The sequence below is a fragment of the Rhagoletis pomonella genome, unplaced genomic scaffold (assembly GCF_013731165.1).
Source record: "Rhagoletis pomonella isolate Grant_MI unplaced genomic scaffold, Rhpom_1.0 Rhpom_scaffold_00009, whole genome shotgun sequence".
NCBI classification, from domain to species: domain Eukaryota; kingdom Metazoa; phylum Arthropoda; class Insecta; order Diptera; family Tephritidae; genus Rhagoletis; species Rhagoletis pomonella.
In genome coordinates this window covers 39,110,452-39,131,504 of record NW_023458563.1, presented here as the reverse complement: position 1 = coordinate 39,131,504, position 21,053 = coordinate 39,110,452, and the positions used below count along the sequence as shown (strand labels likewise).

The window sequence follows — 21,053 nt, the reverse complement described above, 5'->3', positions numbered from 1 at the left end:
CGTATACGGACAATATTTCCATGAAAAGGATGATGAAAACGATGATGAAAACTATGAAGAGAGCGATGATGATGAAGACGAAGTATGTGTATCTCAGGCAGAAGATGATACCGAACAAACTTTTGTTAAGATGGACCTGTATGTTGTTGATGTAAAGGAGGAGGAGCTGGTAACAAAATTTCTGTCAAAAGATTGTTGTAATATTATTTTTGGCCCATAATACGTTTTTCTAGTGTATAATCATGTCTTTATAGCTTATAATTCAATGTATTTTGTTCATTACCAATAAATTATATTTTGTCGTATTTTTACTCTTCTTTCTCTACATTTTTAGTACACTTCTAAGCAAGTTAGGATTTTCTGCTTTTCACCACGTGAAAAAGCAACTCATCTTCCATCCGAATCAACCAAAAAGTGAAAATTGATTTTTTGACACCTAAGCCCCCTTTCCGTAGACCAGGTCACATATTACACTGACATTTTTAAATCAGTTTTTGAATTACTCATATCTTTTAAATTTCAAAGATCTTTTAAAAAATCCTGACGTCAGAGAGAAAAATTAAGAACGTAATTTTACTATATTTGGCCCTTGGTTTGGCGAATATATTGATTTTTTGTGTGTGCGAAATTGCCTGCCGCAAGGTGTTATATGTATACTGAGCTACACATTCATAAACAAATGTTAAATATTAAATAAACAAAAAAAATATAGCCAAAACTGTTCAACATAAAGCGTTTCTATTATTGTCACCAGTGTAAATTACAAATCCCGAAAATCCCGGGATTCTAGGCAAATAATCCCGGGATTTTCTAGACTTAAAAAAGACCAGGATCCCGGGATCCCGAGATTAGCATTCCTAATCAGCATGCATATTCCGCCGGGACCCATGGCTTTGGAGGCTTTCGCCTTCCCGAACTGAACTTCACCGCTAGTGAAAGCAAGGGGGGCACAAGTTGTTGGCAGTTTGTGCAGCCTTCTGGTTACGCGACGCTTGGCTTTGTCTGACGGAGGATGCAGTATGAACTGCCGGCTAAAATAGCTCGCGCATCGCTCCGGGTCCGACGAAGCATGGTCGCCGAAAGAAATTTCGACCCTGTCGTCGTGCTTCGTCGGATTGGACAGTGACCTCACGGTTGACCTAAGCTTACTCACACCAGAGGTGAAGTTACAAGTCTTCAGATGCTATTCCCACTTCTTCCGCTTATGTACGTTCGTGGCGGTACGAAGCGAGCTGCACCAGCAGTGACGACCCTGCGGAACTTATGTTCACCAAGGTAGACGTCGGTTGATGTGGGGAGCGCAGCGAAGGTGCTCTCAGTAAATTCCGCGAAGGCTTTCCAATCAGCTTTAGAAAAGTTGATATAGGTCCGGTGTTCCGCGGAAGCAAAGCCGGTTGGTCTATCGATCGAGATGACTATGGGCAGATGGTCTGATGCCAAAGTCAGCATAGGTCACCATGATACGCTGTTGTATTAGACCAGCGCTGGCTATTGTTATATCTGGCGAGCTGCAGCAGCTGCCCATAATCCTGGTGGATGCGTCGTCGCTCATTGTGCAGAATGTCGAATCGTGTCAAGTGCCAAAGATCGTGGCACCTACTACCATACGGTTTTCACCTCTGAGGAGCGCACATATATCAGGGTGATATCCTGCCGGGCAGCAAGTGACATGGGGTATGTAAACGTTAAATATTTCGAGCTCAACATCTCCTGACCGCATAGCAATGCCCTGACATTCTAGGGTGGTATCCCTGCGGTCGATGTTGGCTTCAATAAGACGATACTGCATGGTGTGGTGCGTGATGAACACTAAGCCACCACCGTTATCTCGTTCGCGATCGCGACGGTGCACGTTGTATCCGGCACAATTCAACAATGTTGAATCGTGCAACTTCGTCTCTTGGACCGCAGCTATCAATATACCATGCCTTCCCATGAAGACGGCTATCTCCTCGATCTTGCTCTGAAGTCCGTTACAGTTAAATTGAAGGAGCTTCATGTGGTTCGGGAGACGTGTTGTCATGCGGAGTGTAAGTGATGTGTGTGGCCTCGCCGCCATTGGCTGTGTGCGCTGCTGTGGAGGTTGCCGCCCTGTGGTGGTAGTTGGTGGCGTCGCAATTGGGGTTTGCGACCAAGCGGCGCAACACGGGCCCTCGAAATTCCTCGTCCAATCTCGCGTGGTGCCTAGACCTAAACATGCCCTAAAGTGGCACCAGCCAAGGCAGGTTTGTTGGCGGCGGCGTGTGGGTGGTTGTGCAGTTTTGTCTGTTGTGTGGTCTGTCGTGGTTGTGGTGTGGTCTACTGTGTTGTTGTGTTGTGGTGCTGTGGTGTTTGTGTTGAGCTGCTGAGGTGGACTGGGGTTAGCCGTGAAGGCTGCTCCACTCTGTTTGAGCAGCAGGGGGCCACAAATGATGTGGTCCAATGCCGATGGGTCCGTAGTCCTGAGCAGGCTGTACAGGTTGTACCCCATACCATACATCCATATACGCTTAATGACTGTATTATATATCGTACTTTATAATCTAGTTTCAGTTTTGATTTACTGTTTATAAGCCAGTTAACGCTAGCTGACTTTAGCTTCATTTGTGTAGTCTTGGTTGATATGTGTTTGCGCAAGTGTATTCCTAGATATGTCACCTCATTAGCTTGTGGAATATGGACATTACTTAATTTGATTGGGGGACATACTTGCGGTCTGAGTGAAAATGTTGCATGTTTACACTTCTGTTCGTTGACTTTTATGCACCAGTTTGCCAGCCATTCTTCTATGCGTAGTAAATGTTTCTACTCTTAAAGCTCTATTGGGACATTTATTACTACTTACAAAGCAGTATCATCAGCGAAGGTAGACGTTAGTATATCCTTGCTAGTTGGAATATCTGAAGTGTAGAGGATATACAGCATAGGCCTGAGTACACTACTTTGAGGAACAGTACTCTCTGGGCTCAAATACCCTTCTGATTTCATTTGTAATTCGATTAACTTGTTCAATTGTACTATGTTTTTCTCGGAAACCAAATTGGTGTGCTGGTATTAAATTGCGGTTATGGAGAAAGGGAAATATCTTTGATAGGAGTACTTTTTCGAATACTTTGGAAAGACAAGGCAGTAAGCTTATTGGTCTGTATGAAGATGGCTGTGTTGCGTCTTTCCCAGGCTTGGCTATCATGATTATCTTCGACGTTTTCCAAGATTTCGGAAAGTAACCGAATTTGAGGATAGCGTTGAAAATCTCAGAAAGAATTGCTATTGCAACATTCGGTAGCTCCATTGGCATTTTCGGAGTTATAAAATCAGCACCCGGTGATTTCTTTGGATTAAGCTGCTTTACTATAGCTTTTACTCTAAAGAGTTCGTCTTGCTAGGTGTGTATAGCTCATTTGTATTTTTGGTTAACCATGGCAACCTGAAGTTGGGTTCCTAATTGGCATTTCCGTAACCACTGGAGGTTTGAAGTATTTTAGCGATTTCCATAGAGTATCTTTCAGTAGAATTCGGGGAAAGCTTCTTAACGTACCTTTGCAAGTTGCGATCCTCTGCACGTTTGAGTGCTTGTTTCAGTTTTCTACTGGCAGCTTTATACACAGCGTTGCCACAGACACATTTTTTTCCTACCGAAATTTCCTACCATAACTAACCAAAACCTACCAAACATTTTTTTGAGTTTTAATATTTTTTTTTTCAATGTCAAATTTATTAAAAAAATAGCTAACATGTAACAGTACTAAATTTTGAAAACTAGAACTCAGCTAGTACAATAAAAACAAATTAACTGCGTATAACGATTCATTTCACTGTGCATACATACATATCGTCATTAGATACGAATAAAGACGCCAGCTCAAAAGTTGACAGCGAAAAAAGACGCGTAAAAAAATTTCGGCGAATAAGGACTCTTAACATAGGCGAGGGCAAAGAAAGACGAGTTAACCTCTTTGACGGCGAAGAAAGTCGAAGAAGACTTATTTTCGCGGTCAACTCTGTTTGCGAGTATACGAATTCGCCAAAGAGTTTTTCCGGAATGATGTTGAATCCATGTTTACGCGTGCTTTGCATTGAAGTCGCCTCCTGCCAGGAATCTATTACCCAGGCTATCAAAGAAATCTTTAAAGTCATTTTCAGAAATTAAAAATCGCGGTGGACAGTAAATAGCCGACAGATTCAAGTCTCGGTCGCGCTTTCGTAAGCATATGGTAGTTGCTTGCAGACAGGCTGTTGCTTTTGAGTCTAGAATATTGTGCTTTAGGCGATTTCTAATCAGCACCACTGTGCCACCATTAGGTTTACCATCTGGGGGATTTGTGGCATAGAATTTGTATCCAGGTATGCAGAAATTATATTTATTTGTTAATTGTGCCTCAGAGAGTAGCCGAACATCTATGTTATATTCAGTGAGAAATTGACTGAGTTTTAATCTATGCTGGTTTACACCGTTAGCATTCCATAAGCAAATTTTCTACTCAGTCATTTGTATACAGGGCATCCCCTCCGCAATTACCGCATTTCTTCACAGTCACATCGGCTTTGATAGCCTTGCAAGAAGCGGAAGCGTGAAGATCGCCACAGGCAACACACACTGGGCGCAAGTTGCAGTATGTTCTGGTATGCCCAAATTCTTGACAATTTGTGATGATTCTATACCTTTTATTACGTATAGAAGTTTTTCTTATCGTTTGGTTACCAACCTAAGTTAGGATCTCAAGTATGGTCTCTGTAGGGATAAATCGATACAAGTAAATCCAAGTACATACTCGATACTTTTCTCAATTTACCAAGTAGTTTTGTACTCGATACTTTTTACTGCGATCCAAGTAGGTATCAAAAAAAGTACTTGTATCGGAAGCGCAAAACTTATTATGCTTCAGCATCTTCTTTGAAAAGCAGCTCATTAGAGGAATGGGAAGATATGCGCACTATATTTCCGCAGCTATATAAGCAAGCCCGTCAATACATTACGGTTGTTGGGTCATCTGTCCCTTGCTAGAGGCTTTTCTCAAAAACAGGTATAACTATCAGGCATGTTCTAAAATTTGCGGTTTTCAATTAGAATATTCACTCTTTTCATCAGGTATAATTAAAAATATTTGGAAAATCGAGTCGATTTCAAAGTTTCGAATTTCAGAACATGCCCGTATATCAAAATTTCGAAACCGCCTTTCACGAAAACACTTGGGAAAAGTTGATTTTTTTGGGGAAATATAACAAAAAACAAGTTATTTTCTTAAACTTATTTTATATGAAAAAACTTTATCAATCTTGTAAAAACGTATTTTATTGTTTTTGTATGGAAAAATATTCGAAGGTAAATAATCTTGTAAAAATTCATATTTTTTGTGAAAAAAATTCAATAACTTTGAAAAATCTGCAAAATCGAAAATTTAGCCGATCAATTTCGTGTCCGCAAAATAAGCACTGTACGATTGTTAATAAAGAAATGGTTAATATGTTGTCCGGAGAAGAAATGTCGTCGATATCTAATGTCGTTTCTAAATATCTACAGGAGCAAGTAGAAGTAGGGGAATTGCACCTCATGACTTGATAATAAAAGTTGAAGCAGTTGTGATGCAAATCCGCAATCTAAATATGTACATATGAAGGGTTAGTTAATGGTCTCGCCTAATAGTTAAAGAACTACAATACAATTGTTTGGATGCCGGAATACAAATATGTTCATATAAAGGGTTAGTTAATGGACTTTAAATGTGTGAATCACATGTATTTCCGAGTGTATTTCTGCCATGAAAAACAGCTTCTCATATAAATGCAATCGCCGTTCGGAGTCGGCGTAAACTGTAGGTCCCTCCCCTGTGTGTGACAACATCATGGAGAACGCCACAAATCGGAGGAGAAGTTCGGCCAAACACTAACATATGTATGTGTAAGGGCCAATCTATTATTGTTAAAGAAAGTAATTATTTTTCATCCTTCCTCCTGTGTGTGACAACATCATGGAGAACGCCACAAATCGGAGGAGAAGTTCGGCCAAACACTAACATATGTATGTGTAAGGGCCAATCTATTATTGTTAAAGAAAGTAATTATTTTTCATCCTTGATTTAAATTAATATCAAATAACTTACGGTTCAGAATACAAAGGGGAGGAGAGGATAGTTTTGTGTGTTTTTATTAGTACGTGAAATTTTAGTACCGTAATGTAAACCAAACACATATTTAATATCTGACATTTATATACGTGACGAGTATTATCATATATATATCCCATTCGTTCTTTAGAGAAGTCTCTTGGATGAATGTTTTTAACACGGAGCATATCAATAATGGTTATTTTGATATCTAAAATATGTTTACACAGTATGAGTTCGTTTAGCTATCAAGCCAATTATTTGTTATTGCATCAGCACGTTTTAGTGTAAATATCTGTTTTATTGGTTTTCGATAAAAGTACCTTCTCCAATACTTAAAAATATTTGTATACCCGAGCGCACTTGTACACAAGAGTATTATAACTTTGTTTACGTAACGATTCTTTGTAATAGCCTAAATGAATCGGGATAGATACAGACAAATGTATACATAAACGGTCAGATTGAAAAGAGAAATCCATTAAGCCGTGAGTCTATCCGTCCGTCGTACGTACGTCTGGGCACACGATAACTCGAGTAAAAATTGAAATATCTTAACGAAACTTGGTACGTGTATTTCTTTTAAGTCGAGGACAGATGGTATTGAAAATGGAAAAAATCGGACAATAACCATGCCTACCTTCCATATAACGGTAGTTTTCAGAAATACCAAAAATGCGATATTAAGTTTTTCAAAAATTCTTTAGCAAGAAATACGTTTGTAAAAAAATGTTGGAAACTTGTTATCATTATAGTACTTGAAACATAAAAGCAAAACGTAGAACATTTTTGAAATCGGACTAAAATTACGCCTACTTTTCATACACTCACAACAATCACTTGAAAAGAAATAACATTGTTATGGAACTTCGGAAACTGGGTGTGTTACCGCCCACTTATAGCTAAAATTATTTATTTATTTATTTATTACAGTCATCTGACCTATATATTTATGAGGCCATGAGAACAGAAGTGGCCTAAACTAAAATTGATTTTTTTTTTGTACTTGCCTATTTAATATAGTTAATTATTTCTTAATTTCAAGGTACAGAGCTACATAACGTTCCATCAAATTAAGGAATAAGCGATCTTTACTTTAAAATTTATTACTTCTCACGGCCTCATATATACCGTATCTCTTTACGTCTAACAGAATGTACTATCGACGATGTTTGAAATGTGGTAAAACCAGTGTAACGATAGTTTTCGGAAAGGTGAAAAAACTATATTTAAAACGTGCGCGCGGGTATTTAATCTTAGACTTTTTTGTTTTTTTTTTATATTGAACTGTTAAAAGTTTGTTTCAAATAGATCTAACTTTTAAGGGGTTTAAAAAGTTCTAACATACAATGAAATACAATTTTAACTGTTTATTTCTACTTCACAGCAATTGGGATTAATTATATTCTATCCACCTGAGAAAAAAGCCGAAATTCTTCAGTGTCCATGAGCACCAGTAATAGTTTTGTTATTTAGTTGCAGTTATCGTTCAACGTATACTATTTTTCGTTTTGTTCATTATAAATGAACACCAAGTATATACATGATTTAACTTTTCGTTTATGTCAAGCGCTCGATCGAAATTATGATGTAAGTATTTTTAAATAATTATTTTTGAATATTGATGCAGAAATTGATAATTTACTTACAGGTGGTTAATATGGATACAGTCATGTCAGTTATTTCCACTTTGGAGGGCACAACGATTACAAAAGAGCAATTGGAGGCCACCAGATTGGCAAAATTTATAAACCTCTTAAGGCGTCGTACTAAGGATGAGCACTTAGCGCGCCGAGCTAAGTCTTTAGTAAAGAAATGGCGTGAAATGGTTGGAATTCAACAACAGCAACAGCATGTAACTGAAACAACGGCTATCCCTTCGTCTGCAGCTCTGCAACCTAGCATATACCAACAACAACGTATGCGGTCGCAATCAATATCCCCGGCAGCATCATCATTGCATTTTGATACAATACAGCAGCATTCAAATTCTAATAGTTGTCAAGCAGTTGCTGTGATTGCTGCTACCTCTACTTCTGAAAACACACCACGTCTAACGAGTGTGACATCTGTCCCTTTGTCTTCAATATCTGCAAGAAGTGCCAATGCGAATGTACATAATAGCAATAAAAGACTTGAAGGGCAAAATGAATTCGTTGAATCTGGGTTAAACATTCATGTCAGAAAACCGCCGACAAGTTTTGAGAATGTTCTAAGTAGTTTCGGTGATGCCCAGGACAGCAATATTGGTATAACATGTGATAATTCAACATTTCGCCATAAGGTAATTAAGCCTGTGAAACAACGTGTAACTCCACTGGATCATACAGAAACTTTTATAATTGATCAATCATCAAATTCCAACTCAGAAAGCTTGATTCTTCCAACAAATAGTCGACCTTCAAACATAGCTCCTATTGTTATTGATATACAGGATTCAAACTCCGGCTCAAACTTAGTTACTTCGATACTCATGAACCCCGCAGTTGGCTGCAAAATAGCGTCGTCTAAACCAAACAAAGCACAATCCGCTAACTTAGATAGCAAACCCAACATAACTACTTCGGCATTCCCATCTTTGAAATCAAAAAAACTTAAAAAGGAGAAAAAACGCAGAGATAGGGTTGACGTCAATGCTCAAGGTGGTATAGATAACATCGATGGTGTCAAAATGTCTGCTGTATTAGATGAAAATTCATCCAACCCACAACGTCGTCAGCAATCTGGGGACAATGCAGAACAATTTACGTCCTTTGTTAAGGAAGACAAATCTCGCTTAGCATATCCAGGTATATTTAATTATTAATTGCTTTGCATTATTGGCCACTATTTATTCGTTTCTTTGTTTAGAAATCCTTTCACTTCTGGATAACAGCTCAGTTAGCTCTATGTTTCCTCCAGAAGGCTCTACAAATCCTGTTGATGACACAAATAAAGTAAAGTCATGGACTAGTAACAGTAGCCATGCGCCTTTAAACTTATCAACATCTGACTTAACTTTCACTGGAAAATTCAAGCAAGGCAATACTTTGCCTTCGACAACTTCTGGCAACGAATTAATTGGGTTCAATGCGCACCGTCGCACCGTTTCTCCAAAACAGGTTCCTACAAATAGCTTTTCATTACAAACTGGACACTCGGCAACAAAATTTATGCCATTTCGAGAAGTTGGCTCAAATTCTAATGACAGCAATTCGAATAGTCAAGCTTCTCAAATGGATCTCATCGATATAGTTAGTAATGATAAAATGGTGCATGCTTTTCAGGCCCAAAGAAAACAAGATAGTTCGAATCCCCAACAAAAAACAGTTGGGGCTGCAAACATATCAACATCGCAAGCAGTACCAGCACCGGCATTTTTCCCACAAAAAATTCCACCCTCGAATACTATGGAAGCTACGATTGTTGCGGCTTCAAATACTCTTGTTTCGTCGGACAAAAAACTACCTAGAAAGCGAGGTCGTAAAAAAGGATCTAAGGGTGTTGATTCTGTTATTGCAAAAGAGACAAGTCTCACTTCCCAAATGCTCATGACATCTTTGGGTAGTGGAAATAAAAAGGTCAAAACCACAAAAGAGCTGTATGCTGAAATGCAAAACCGAAAATTAGGTATAGCCGTCACTTCGTCTTCGCCGACTTCAAGCGGCTGGCCAGTACCACAGCAACAAACCTCTCGTCCCACATCATCTTGTTCAGGTACGTTTCACTCCCTAATAAATAAATAAATATGCTTAATGCGAGGTTGAAGTTGGCAGCTGTCTAAGCTCGAGCGGTAAGACTATTTGTTGGCACTCTAGTTAAAATATTTATTTTTATATAAATGTATATTTATTTATTCAGCATATTTTGCTAAGTTTTTGTCGCTTTCAGTTGGACTTGTTTATTTAGTGGATGCATTTCTAATGCTTTTTCTATTTCTTAGATGTTGCTTTTGTTACCATCTATGATGTCTTTAATGCCTTTATTAATCTTCGAGTTTGGGTATATGTTAGTCGGTGCTCTATCGTGAGTGTTCTTACCCAAAAGGAGCAAGTTAGCGGTTGTGTTTAGCGAAGATGTGAGCTGTGTTAAAAAAGGCCAGTTTCAGTCCGAAGCCTAGCTAATTTGATTGAATGTAATATGTTCTAAATGGGCTGAGATTTATGAAAGTGTGGACCTCCCTCAGATTTCAGCCCTTCAGTCATCTGTAGACAAAAAACTAAATAAAGCTATTGGATAAAGTTATCCAAGAGGAGTTTATATTTTAACGATAGGCATACGGCTTATGCTATAAGCCTGATTCTCCGTGCTAGAGGTGGGTTGTTAAGGCGTAACGCAAGATCCTTTTCAGATAAGAAATCCGTGTTCTGTTTGCAACTTGGGGACTGCTGAATATACCTTCCGTTGTGTTAATTGCTTTGACGAGCGACTTTGGACTTTTCTTCAGATTAAAATATCCCTAGAGTTCAATTATGCTGCACTTTATCGTTATATTAGCAGTTATCTAAAGTACAGAGATTTAGTAATGAATGAATTTGACTGAATTTACTATTTGTTTAGTGCTCGGTTTTTAAGTGGTTTAAATATACTACTGTTACTACTACTATTTTATTAGATTTCTAACACTAAACTTTTTTTTATTGCTAGAACCTTCCTTGCAATCGCCGCATACATTCGATGCTTGTTCAACTAATGCTACTATGTCTACCGGGACGACACGATTTACACCTGATAATTTCCTAAATAATACACATGCTGGTAAATATTGTCGAAGTCAAAAATAACAAATATGTTGTTTAGTGCTAGAAAAAAATTGTAATTTTGATTTTTGTTACGTCTACATTTCTCTCTTTAAGACGAAGGTGAAACTACTAGCGATACAGTCACTTCAGAACCATCACGCGATAGCTCCGCATTACCTCAGCACTTGAAGCGTTCTTTATCCATTGATAGCAACAGTAATTCACAATTCCTTTCTTCAGTAAAAATTACTGCTATTCCGCGGTCTACAACCGAAATGCAAAGTAGTGATACCGCGAATAAAATTGCCGCCGTTGAGAAACAGTTGCTTGAAATCTTTAAAAAATTGCCACCTGTACCGAATATAACTGCTATTGAGTTGAAATTCACGGAAGAATCAATACCATGTACTTGCAAAATTACTGAAATTTCTCCAGAAAACCGTGCTCAAAAGGAATCTATTAAAACGCAGGAAGCTGAAATAGAGACTATAAAAGTAGTACCAGAGCAAAACAATAGGCAAAGCGCTTCTCAAGAGCGAACCTTTGTTAAAACGGTTGTAAGGAGTGAGGCAACTGGTGGAATCACTATAATTCCTGGCGAATCTGAACTAAAGCAGATGCCACAGGAGACGTCTCCATCACCCTCAACACGTCCAAAGCCTAAAAAATCCATATTCGACCTAGATTTCGATGATGATGATGATCCACTAAACACTTTAAAAGCTGAAGCCGCTGCTGCCATTTTGGAAAAAGAGAATGTAGACGAAACTCTTAAAGTTGAAGAGCAAGCAGAACCACAAGTGAGTACCACAGTCGTAAATCAGTTTGAGTCACAGTTACTCGACTATAAAATGTCCATTGAACAAGCAATGATTGAGGAGGCACCAATGCGTATATTTCCCACGTATGAAGTAGAAGAGGATCCCCTTTGTATGGCCAAACAACGTTTCGACATACAAACGCAAAAAATTACAAAATTTCACATTGATGCCTTACATAATTGCTTCATACCGAACGTAAACGGTAACTGGGATAATGCAAATAGCACCATAGGCTCTAAAGTGACACTGGATGAAGTCATAGCAGCCGTTGATGCCGAGACCGGATATGTTATATCCGATGGCTGCAATGTTGTTCCAAAGTACGGTTCCCTTGTGAAAGAACGAATCCGTAAAGATTTAAGTCATATAAGTTTTTCCAAAAATTATAAGTCGAAAAAGGTAACTGCTACCATGGAGCAAATGTACGTCGTACCATTTCTGGGTGTTGCTCGTTCAATATTGGTGAGCAAGAAAAGAAAATCGCACAATCATAGAACATGCCGCAAAATTAAAGTGACTGCATTGAACAATTGTCTCAACCAGAATATAAATGATGCAGAATCACAGTTCCAGGAAAATAAGAAAACTGAAGAGTACAAGACTGATGAAGATAGAATTGGAATCAGTGAGATCAAGAAAGATACTGAATCGGATTCTACACCCAAGGAAACAACATCAAAAAAGTTAATAGACATTTATAAACACTCACTAAATCCTGATGTTAAGCTTGGTGTGATAAAACCTTTTGACTTGGCGACTAGTACAATTGTAGGTAAAAATAACAATAATAACGTCACACTTAAAGACATTACAATCGATGTAATCGGTCACAGCACTGATATGTTTCATTTAAATGCGGACGTTCATAATTGCCAGAATCTGCTCGCGATTGCTGATCATTTGGATTACAGCTCAAAATCTGCTCACAATGCCACTGCTGAAATGGATATAGGTATACAGGAACAATCCGATGACCAACAAAAATATCGTAGCGAATCCAGTTCTGTTCGTGACCTAATAAGTGGTACTACTACTGGTAAGGATATATTCCCAAACATGTTGCAGCTCCCTGTAACCAAGGAGAGTGCAGAGTATACACATATGAATGAAAATAAATCTAGCAGGCGAAGCAGCAGTTGTAGTAACTCAAGTTTAAAGCAAACTCAGCAGTCGATCAACTTGAAATTAAGGCGTAAATTCCAAGAGCAGAAATTGTTAGATGTAAACGGTGACCGCAAACGTAGACGTAAGAAGTTGAAGCGACGCTGTACCACTGACGATAATGCTGGTAAAGAGAGTAAGCACCCAAAATTAAAGCGAATCAAAATAGCAATAAATGGCGATGTCGCGACGCAAATGCAAATATCAGGTGGTAGCAGCAATAATTGTACTGATGAAGACAGTGAAGACCAGCATACGGACACATGTAGCCTAAACGAAAATGACGATGGTGATGGAGAAATCACAGCTGATGATGAAAATGAACGCGCAATTAGGGCTAGTGCCGCAAACGAAGATGTTGAATCAATAAATAGCGCAGGCAGCAGCATTTTAACTTACAATAGATTTAACCTGACAAACGCTGATGACGAGCTTGATGCAAATTCTGCGGAAAACCATTGTACTGCTGAACAAGAAATAGGCTATGAGGAGTATGGAGACCTCGATGTTGATGCGGATGTCGAGTTCGATGAATACGAAGACGCCGAAGACTACAGTGGCGATTTTCATGAAGTTGTTACGCGGGATATATCTGCACCTTCAACGGGAAACAACCACATTGTTTTAACTATCAAGAAAACGCCTAGTAAAACTAATTCACCTTCAAACTCTCTTTCTGCCATCTCGCCTGTAGTTGTTAGCAATAACGAAAACGGCTCCCAAACATCAGGTGTAACAACCGTACCTATTGTTTCTAAGGGATCTGTACATACCGCGCATTCTATCGGTGAAATTGAGAATAATGCGTTAATCGTTAAGAAGTTAGACCTTGACGAAGATAAAAGTCTGGAGTCGTTGGTGCCAATTTCAGAAGTTTCCAATATATTGATCAGTGGTGTTAAGGAAAATCAAACACAATTGCTATCCCATACCCAAACTGATGCGGATATAATTAGTGATATTCAAGATGCCGAAAGAAATTCACCAAAAAGATCTGAAAGCTTAGCATCGACATCATCCCTTGAACTTGCGCCATTCATAGCGAAATATGTGTATAATGAATGTCGAAAAAAACGTCGTAGGCGTAAAATTAAAAGGGCTGAAAGTGTTGCCAAGGACTGTCTGCGAGATATAAAGCTACACCACGAGTTATTTTTTCCATTTGAACTCATTATCAGTGACAACGACGGTATAAAACATAATATTCTTAATATCAGCAGCTGCAGTTCTAGTTGTGTCGAAGATAGCGATTACGATGATAGGGATGGATCCGTGCCAATAGCTACAAGTTGTAAAACAAGAGACAAAACTTATCCCTCCAGGCATTCACAAATTGGTATTAAATTAGAAACAAGTATTGAGTCCTGCGAAAGAAATAGTGATATCAGTGGTCTTCAGCAGCGGGACCGTACTTTGACCTCATCTTGTTCGACATACTCAAGTTCTACATGTGATTCGCTGATTAAATATCGAGTAAAATTGGACTGCTGTAATGATTCCGGTGATATCCCAACCGAGGCAGCGGAAGTTCGTCGAGTAGAAAATGCATCTGCTGAGAATCAAAGCGAAAAAAATTACATTAACGCTGAATCCTCTCCGGTCGAAAATACTCCTTACTCGAACGAGGTTAATAGTACCACGCTGGCTGATACTACTGACAAAAACATAGAGGATAATGTCAACGAGGATTTGCCTTTAGAAAACAATGGTCTATTACACTCATTTAACAATATCTATTACACAGTAGATAAGTTCGAGGATGAAAACACTAATGGAGCCATAAATAATGGCAATATTATCGGAAGTACCGATAGTCTTTTAATTGGCGATAATGTAGTCCTTGGCCCTGCTGCCGTCAATGCAGCAAATCAACAGGAGCGAGAGCTCCCAAATAAAAATTGTGATGATTATAATAACATTTATAATAAAAACAGTAATAATATTAATTTAATTAGATACAATAATAACGAGCCTAGTTTAGTAACACATGTTTATCGTAATAAAAAAAGCGGTAGTAGTATTGAAGATGATCAGCAGCAGAAAGGAAATTGTTTAACATCTGGTGATGATTATAATGCTAACATTGATGATTATGTTTGCAAGAACTATGGAGAGGAATTGATCGTTAACAACGACGATAAAAAAACTGTCTTTAATTCTGGTAGTAATCAAATCGAACCCAAAGCTGGTGATAAGGAAGATCTAAGTTTCAACAGTAGCGGTGAAAACTACGAAATCGCGCATGCTGGATTGTCATCTATGCAAACTCGCTGTTCGCAAGTAATGCTGCCTCACAAAGAATTTCGCACTGGCCTACGCGCTGTCGACGAGGATGTAGATGATGAAGATGGCAACAACTGTGGGCGCATTCAGCAATTCAAGGAGTGGCATCAAGTGTTGCAATTGCGTTCCTACAATGATGATCTGCTTACTGTGCTACCATACGTGGTTCTTGATTGAGTTTAAACGAAGTTTGTAATTCGTTACGTTTATTTAGGGCAGTTATTTGTACTGCTGAGTTGTATATGTTTTACGATCCGCGTTTGTTAAATATTATAAAACAATTAAAACATAGCTTATAATAAAAATAAAATAATGAATTATGATAACATGAACTATAATAAAAAAATTAGATTAAAAAAAAATATTTGTAATGAATATGCAATAACTACCATTGCACATATTTGGAAAATATAATATACCACATATGCATTTGTTACCTTGTGTTTTTTGGCTGTTGTTAAAAAGTTGGTTGGTTGGTTGGTTTGTTGTAGTGCTACACAGTCAGGAATAAATTAGCGCATAAAAGCCCCATTTTACCGCACTTTTCGTGGAAAATGATATTATTTTTTCTACCGTAGCTTACCTTCCTGCGGTTTAGTCGAAAAAGTACGTTCCTAAGGGATCTTCATTCGTATTTATTCAAGCCTAGAAAAACGCCAGTGTTGGTCCGGATCAACTCGTTACTCTGGAATTATCTCGGGAAATAACTGTATTAAGACCTACAGGAAACGATCTGTTTCGTTAAGTTAGAGGGGTGTTCACTGAGTAAGATTGAGGTGAAATGGTGTGATGTCTTTATAATTGCCTCGACGCCTAATTTTCAGAAAAATTTTACATTTAAAATTTAAAAAAGCAAATTATATATTGTTGTCCCAAGCATTAAACGGGGACATTTTAGTTGTAAACAGGGACACGGGGACAAAGAGTCCGAAACAGCGACATGTCTCTGGAAACGGGGACGCATGGCAGCCCTTTATTAGTAGTAAAACCAAAAATTCTTCATACTAAATATTCGTTTGCACCACCTTCGCTTGCGTAATTTTCTGCAACAAGTATAGAATAGCGACCGTTTAGCTATAAAATAACCAAAAATGCCGAGTGATAAAACTTTTTACGCTGATTTCAACGATACCAAATCTATTTAGGTCAATAGGTCTATAGGTTTAGATGGCTAGGGAGAGTGAATCCCCCTTACACTTAGGCCAACTAAAGGCCCATTGTGATATCATATGCAATCTTTGTTCCCCTATAATGTTGCGGCAATAGTGCTCTTATATTGATTTCGGATACCTCTGCAAGGAGTTGTAGAGAGGGCTTTCCGAACGTCTGTAGCCGTCTTCTGCTGAGTGCCGGGCACTCGCATATAAGGTGCTGTACACTCTCTTCCTCTTCTTCGCATCTGCAGCTGTGACAGTAATCTGGCGCGCTCACTCCCAATCTGGATGGCCAGCACTTCCGCCTGGTATACACTGCAAGGGTGTGGAAGGCGAAAAAATGTTTCCAGTTCCAGCTCCGGGGAGAAGACTCCTCCCCCGACCTTTCCGTCGAGTTTGGAGTCATCAGTGAACATATTTATAGCGTTGCGTATATGGTGAGGCCTGGTGTCCCAGTCCTTTCGAGTTGGTATGGTAATTATATAGTTTTTGGTGAAGGTGTTTGATGGTATGCAGTAGTCAGTACTTGCAGGTATCGATATGGGCGCCCTTGTCCCTAGGATTGTTGAATGGCCTGATGGACTATAAGTCCAGAAGCCTGCCTCTCTAAGTCTTAAGGCTGCTATAGTGGCTATTTCCCGAACTACCAGATCAAGCGGGGGAGATGTAGGACCGCGTTAAGAGCTTCGGTCGGGGAGGAACAAAGAGCTCCACTTATGCATAGCTCTGCACTCCTTTGTACCTTTTGAAGTTGCCTGAGCGCTGTTGTCTTATTCGAGGGTAGGCCACTATACTAGGGCTCCTTAAAGCAGAATCGGGCGAACAATGGAAGTGTAGATCCAGTGAACTATCTTAGGTACGAAGCCCCACGATACCCCGATCGCCTTTTTACATGTGAAAAGTGCTGTGGTGGCTTTCTTGATGCGTTCCATTGTGTTGTCATTCCAGAGCAGTTTGCTGTCAAGAACTACTCCAAGATACCTGGCAGTGCGTTTTAATTCCAGGCGTGAGCCATCGAGTTTGGGTGGTATAAGAGCCGGTACTTTGTATCGCCTGGTAAAGAGGACTAGTTCTGTTTTAGCTGTGTTCACCTCAAGACCGATGTTTTTGGTCCAAGTAACGAGTGAGCCAAGAGCAGCTTCTATAAGATCACATAGAGTTTGAGGAAATTTTCCCTGTACGATAACCGCTACATAATCGGCGTATGCGACTACCCCATATCCATCCGCCTCCATGCGCAGGAGCAGTTGGTTCACCGTCACTACCCATAGGAGTGGGGAGAGAACACCCCCCTGTGGAGTGCCCCTACTAACAGACCTACGAGTCGTCTGCCCCCCAATTCGGAGCTAACCACCCTGCTGGTGAGCAATTGGTGGATGATCCTAACCAGGGGTTTCTCCACCCGCAGGTCCGTCAGAGCCGAGGTAATCGCAAACGGGATGCCATGACTAATGCAAATTCCTTTGCTTCTAGTGATTGCTCAATTTTTGAGACTAGCGTGTGGAGGGCAGTCTCCGTGGATCTGCCCTTACTGTAGGCATGTTGTGCATTAGATAACAGAGCTGGGTTAATCGATTGTCTTATATAAGGCCCCTATTGCGAGTGTCGACTGGCAGTAGAATAGAAATTTGTCGATCGAGTCGATCATGTTTTATTTTGCTATTGTGTAACTTGATCGATAAAAATTTGTACTATTGTGAATGGTCGATAGAATTGTAAACAGCTGTTTGATTGTTTACATTTGTTTCTTGAGTGTTTTATTTACATAATTTTTAAAATAATTGCTTTTATTATAAAATTAAAAAAATGGACACAATTGAAATATGGTTTAGTGATGAAGAAGATGATGCCGAAGCTAATAGATTAGTAGAGTTAGCTAAAGCAAGGAGGGAATTGCGAGATTCGTCGGATCCCTTGGACTTGGAAGGTGTATGTACATGTGTGAGTTTTATGAATAGAAGTTGCGTTCCCGATGCTTCACAGTTTTTAGGCTTTACATGATTTGCAGGAAAAGCTGTTTTCCTCATTAATAAACTTTATGGAAGTTTAAGAAATACGGTACGGTTAAGTTTTTTGTACAATGATGTTGGGTTTTTGTGTCCAAACGCGTGACCCGAGTTTAAAAACTTTAACATAACAACATAACAAGTGTATTGAAAGAATTCAACTTTAATTTAAAATAAAGATTTCAAATTTCCGAGCACTAGTCAATTAATAAATTATGCAGTTTTTTTGTATAAACTTTTGATGTTGGCTCTGCGCAAAAACACTGTGGATGGCGTAGCCGGAGTTATATGCACAAGAAATATTGTATATGTATCTTTTCCAATAGAAGCGGAGCTTCCTACCCTACTCTTTCCGGAAATTCCTTTGCCTATGTCTTCACTCTCCTGCATCAGTACGAACAACCGCGCAAGTTGCCTTTTGTTGCTTATAATTTTTGATCTGTAATTCAGACACACACCCCTATTGCGAGTGTCGATTAGCAGTAGAATAGACATTTTTCTATTGAGTCGATCATATTTTATTTTGGTATTGCGGAACTGAATCGATAAACAATTGTACAATTGTGAATGGCTTACTGAATTGCAATCAGCTGTTTCGGTGTTTGTTTACATTTTTGATATATTTGGCAAATAAAATAAAATACAATTGTCCAAAACTTTTCAATTTAACAATTTAAAAAAGAAAATACCACTAATGGATAGTGTCGACGTGTGGTTCAGTGATAGTGATGACGAGGAAAGTGAAAGATTAGTAGAGTTAGCAAGAACGAGGAGGATGTTGAGGGATTCGTCTAATCCTCTGGAATTGGAGGAAAATATGTATGTATACGGTTTCAACGGTGCGTAGTTGATACAAACGTAATCAATCTATATTTTTTTAAGATTTTTGAAAAATTTTCGTCTTCCGAAGGCTGCATTTACGCATTTGCTCACACTATTAGATAGCAAACTGCAAGCTGGCGTTAGAAAAACATCAGTTCCAAATATTTTAAAGTTGGCAGCGACTTTGAGGTTCTGTGCTCAGGGGTCGTATCAGCTAAGTGTCGGGAACGAAAGTTGTATTGGGCTTGGCCAATCTACGGTGTCCATAATTTTGGCGGAAGTATTCAATGCTTTGGAGGAATGCGTCTGCAGAGATTGGATAAAAATGCAATACAGTAAAGAGGAAAAACGAGAAGCAAAGTGTTATTTCTTTGAGAGGAGCGGAATACCCGGAGTAATAGGCTGCATAGACGGTACGCACATCAAAATTGTTTCCCCAAAAAAGGAGCATCAGCATTTGTATTACAATCGGAAGGGATTTTTCAGCTTGAATGCAATGATAGTGAGTATTTATAAAGGAAATGCAACAATGGAGTTTATAATCTTTCTTCATTTATAGGTTTGCGACAACGCCATGCGAATCCGCTATATCAACGCGAAGTACCCTGGAGCTACGCATGATGCTAATGTTTTTAATATGTCTGCGTTGAAGCAACAATTAGAAGAAGAGTATCGTAGTGGCGAGCGAAATATGTTATTAGGTATGCTATGGCTAATTTATGTAGACATTCGAATGGTTGTGTCATAGCTATTTCCAATTTTAGGTGATGGAGGGTATGCCTTACAACCCTATATGCTTACGCCATACCGAAACCCAGAGCCCGGATCAGCAGAATGTATGTTCAACGGTAAACATTCTCAAGGACGGAATATTGTGGAACGTACTATTGGGGTGCTCAAAAATCGTTTTAGGTGCTTGTTAGGCGCTCGAGCGCTTTACTATGAACCCAAAAGAGCTACACAAATAATAAACGTCTGCGCAGCGCTTCATAACATTTGTATTTTCTACAATGCTCAATTTCCCGATGAAGAAATGCTAAGCGACCGAGACTCGGACGACCGAGCTCAAGACAACACAGCTTTTGAAAATCTCTCTGTGGCCAGTGAGGAAGCGAGGGCAATTAGAAATAACATTTTACAACACATGCAATTCTAACGTTATGGCTTTTTATTAATTTATTCAGTTAAGTTCAGTTCGGTTATAAATCACATATTCAGCCTTTTTTAATTCATGTTCAGTACTTTTTAACCTTATATCTAAATTCATTAATTAATACCAAGAAAAAAAAAATAAAAAAATAAAAATGCATGTTATTCATAAAAATGTACATATATGCTATACATAACACAAAATATCACTTCAGGTATTTATTCATAACTAACTTAAAATATCACTTCATGTATTTATTTATAACTAACTTAAAATATTACTTCAGGTATATCCAGTCTAAAAATAAATAAATAAAAATTAAAACTATCCTTAAACTACTTCAATATGTTGGAAATTCTTTCATTTTCCAACTCCAATATCTGAGCTTTTAATCTTAGCTTATCTGCTTTATTTTTCCCCTTATTTTTAAGCTCTTCCCTATACAGTGGATCAGTGCAGACATCCATATTAAGGAGGCTGATGATTGCTTCTTCCATCGCAGAAAATGTATGCAAGCTGTTTGGACCCCCACCAGTTGCACGAAGCTCTATTTTATTTTGCGAAGCTTTTTTTCTGGTTTTACTCTGAAGATCCGTCCACACCTATAATAAAATACGTGTATCTTATTTACGAAAGCTATATATGTGTGGCGGCATTTGTATTTCCGCAAACTTTGTGGCAATAATTTCACTTTCGCGAATTAGTGCAACCCTGCGCTAATTTCCGAGTTGTAAAATAAAACTCAATCTGGCATCACTAAAATTGTTCATCTTCCCTTTTTCTTTCTGGATGTCATCGAATTTAGACGTGCTTGCCGATATATCAACGCAAACTATTAACCTGTAATTATCT

General features: G+C 38.7%; 2 protein-coding genes and 1 long non-coding RNA gene across 4 annotated transcripts in view; 2 read left to right on the top strand and 1 right to left on the bottom strand.

Annotated features, from left to right (window-relative positions):
• Window positions 1-7,470: 7,470 nt before the first annotated feature.
• Window positions 7,471-15,505, top strand: LOC118745780 (mediator of RNA polymerase II transcription subunit 26-like; the record flags this gene model as incomplete). The annotated part of the gene is given in 5 exon segments (XM_036479447.1): window positions 7,471-7,673; window positions 7,735-8,872; window positions 8,934-9,779; window positions 10,710-10,820; window positions 10,919-15,505. Coding segments are annotated over 5 exon segments (6,489 nt in total). The 3' UTR covers window positions 15,247-15,505.
• Window positions 15,506-18,657: 3,152 nt separating this feature from the next.
• Window positions 18,658-21,053, top strand: part of LOC118745778 (putative nuclease HARBI1) — a 13,121-nt gene continuing 10,725 nt past the window's right edge. The window contains exons 1-4 of one of the 2 annotated variants that reach the window (XM_036479446.1): window positions 18,658-19,048; window positions 19,140-19,553; window positions 19,611-19,752; window positions 19,816-19,974. In XM_036479446.1, the coding sequence (XP_036335339.1) occupies window positions 19,377-19,553; window positions 19,611-19,752; window positions 19,816-19,974 (478 nt within the window). In that variant the 5' untranslated portion in view covers window positions 18,658-19,048; window positions 19,140-19,376. Of the gene's footprint in view, window positions 19,049-19,111; window positions 19,554-19,610; window positions 19,753-19,815; window positions 19,975-21,053 lie in introns of both variants that reach the window. The other variant, XM_036479445.1, reaches the window with a different exon arrangement.
• The window catches only part of LOC118745779, an 11,409-nt gene continuing 10,952 nt past the window's right edge, over window positions 20,597-21,053 (bottom strand). Inside the window, exon 3 of the long non-coding RNA XR_004993708.1 lies at window positions 20,597-21,041. This is a non-coding gene — a long non-coding RNA (uncharacterized LOC118745779). The remainder of the gene's footprint in view (window positions 21,042-21,053) is intronic.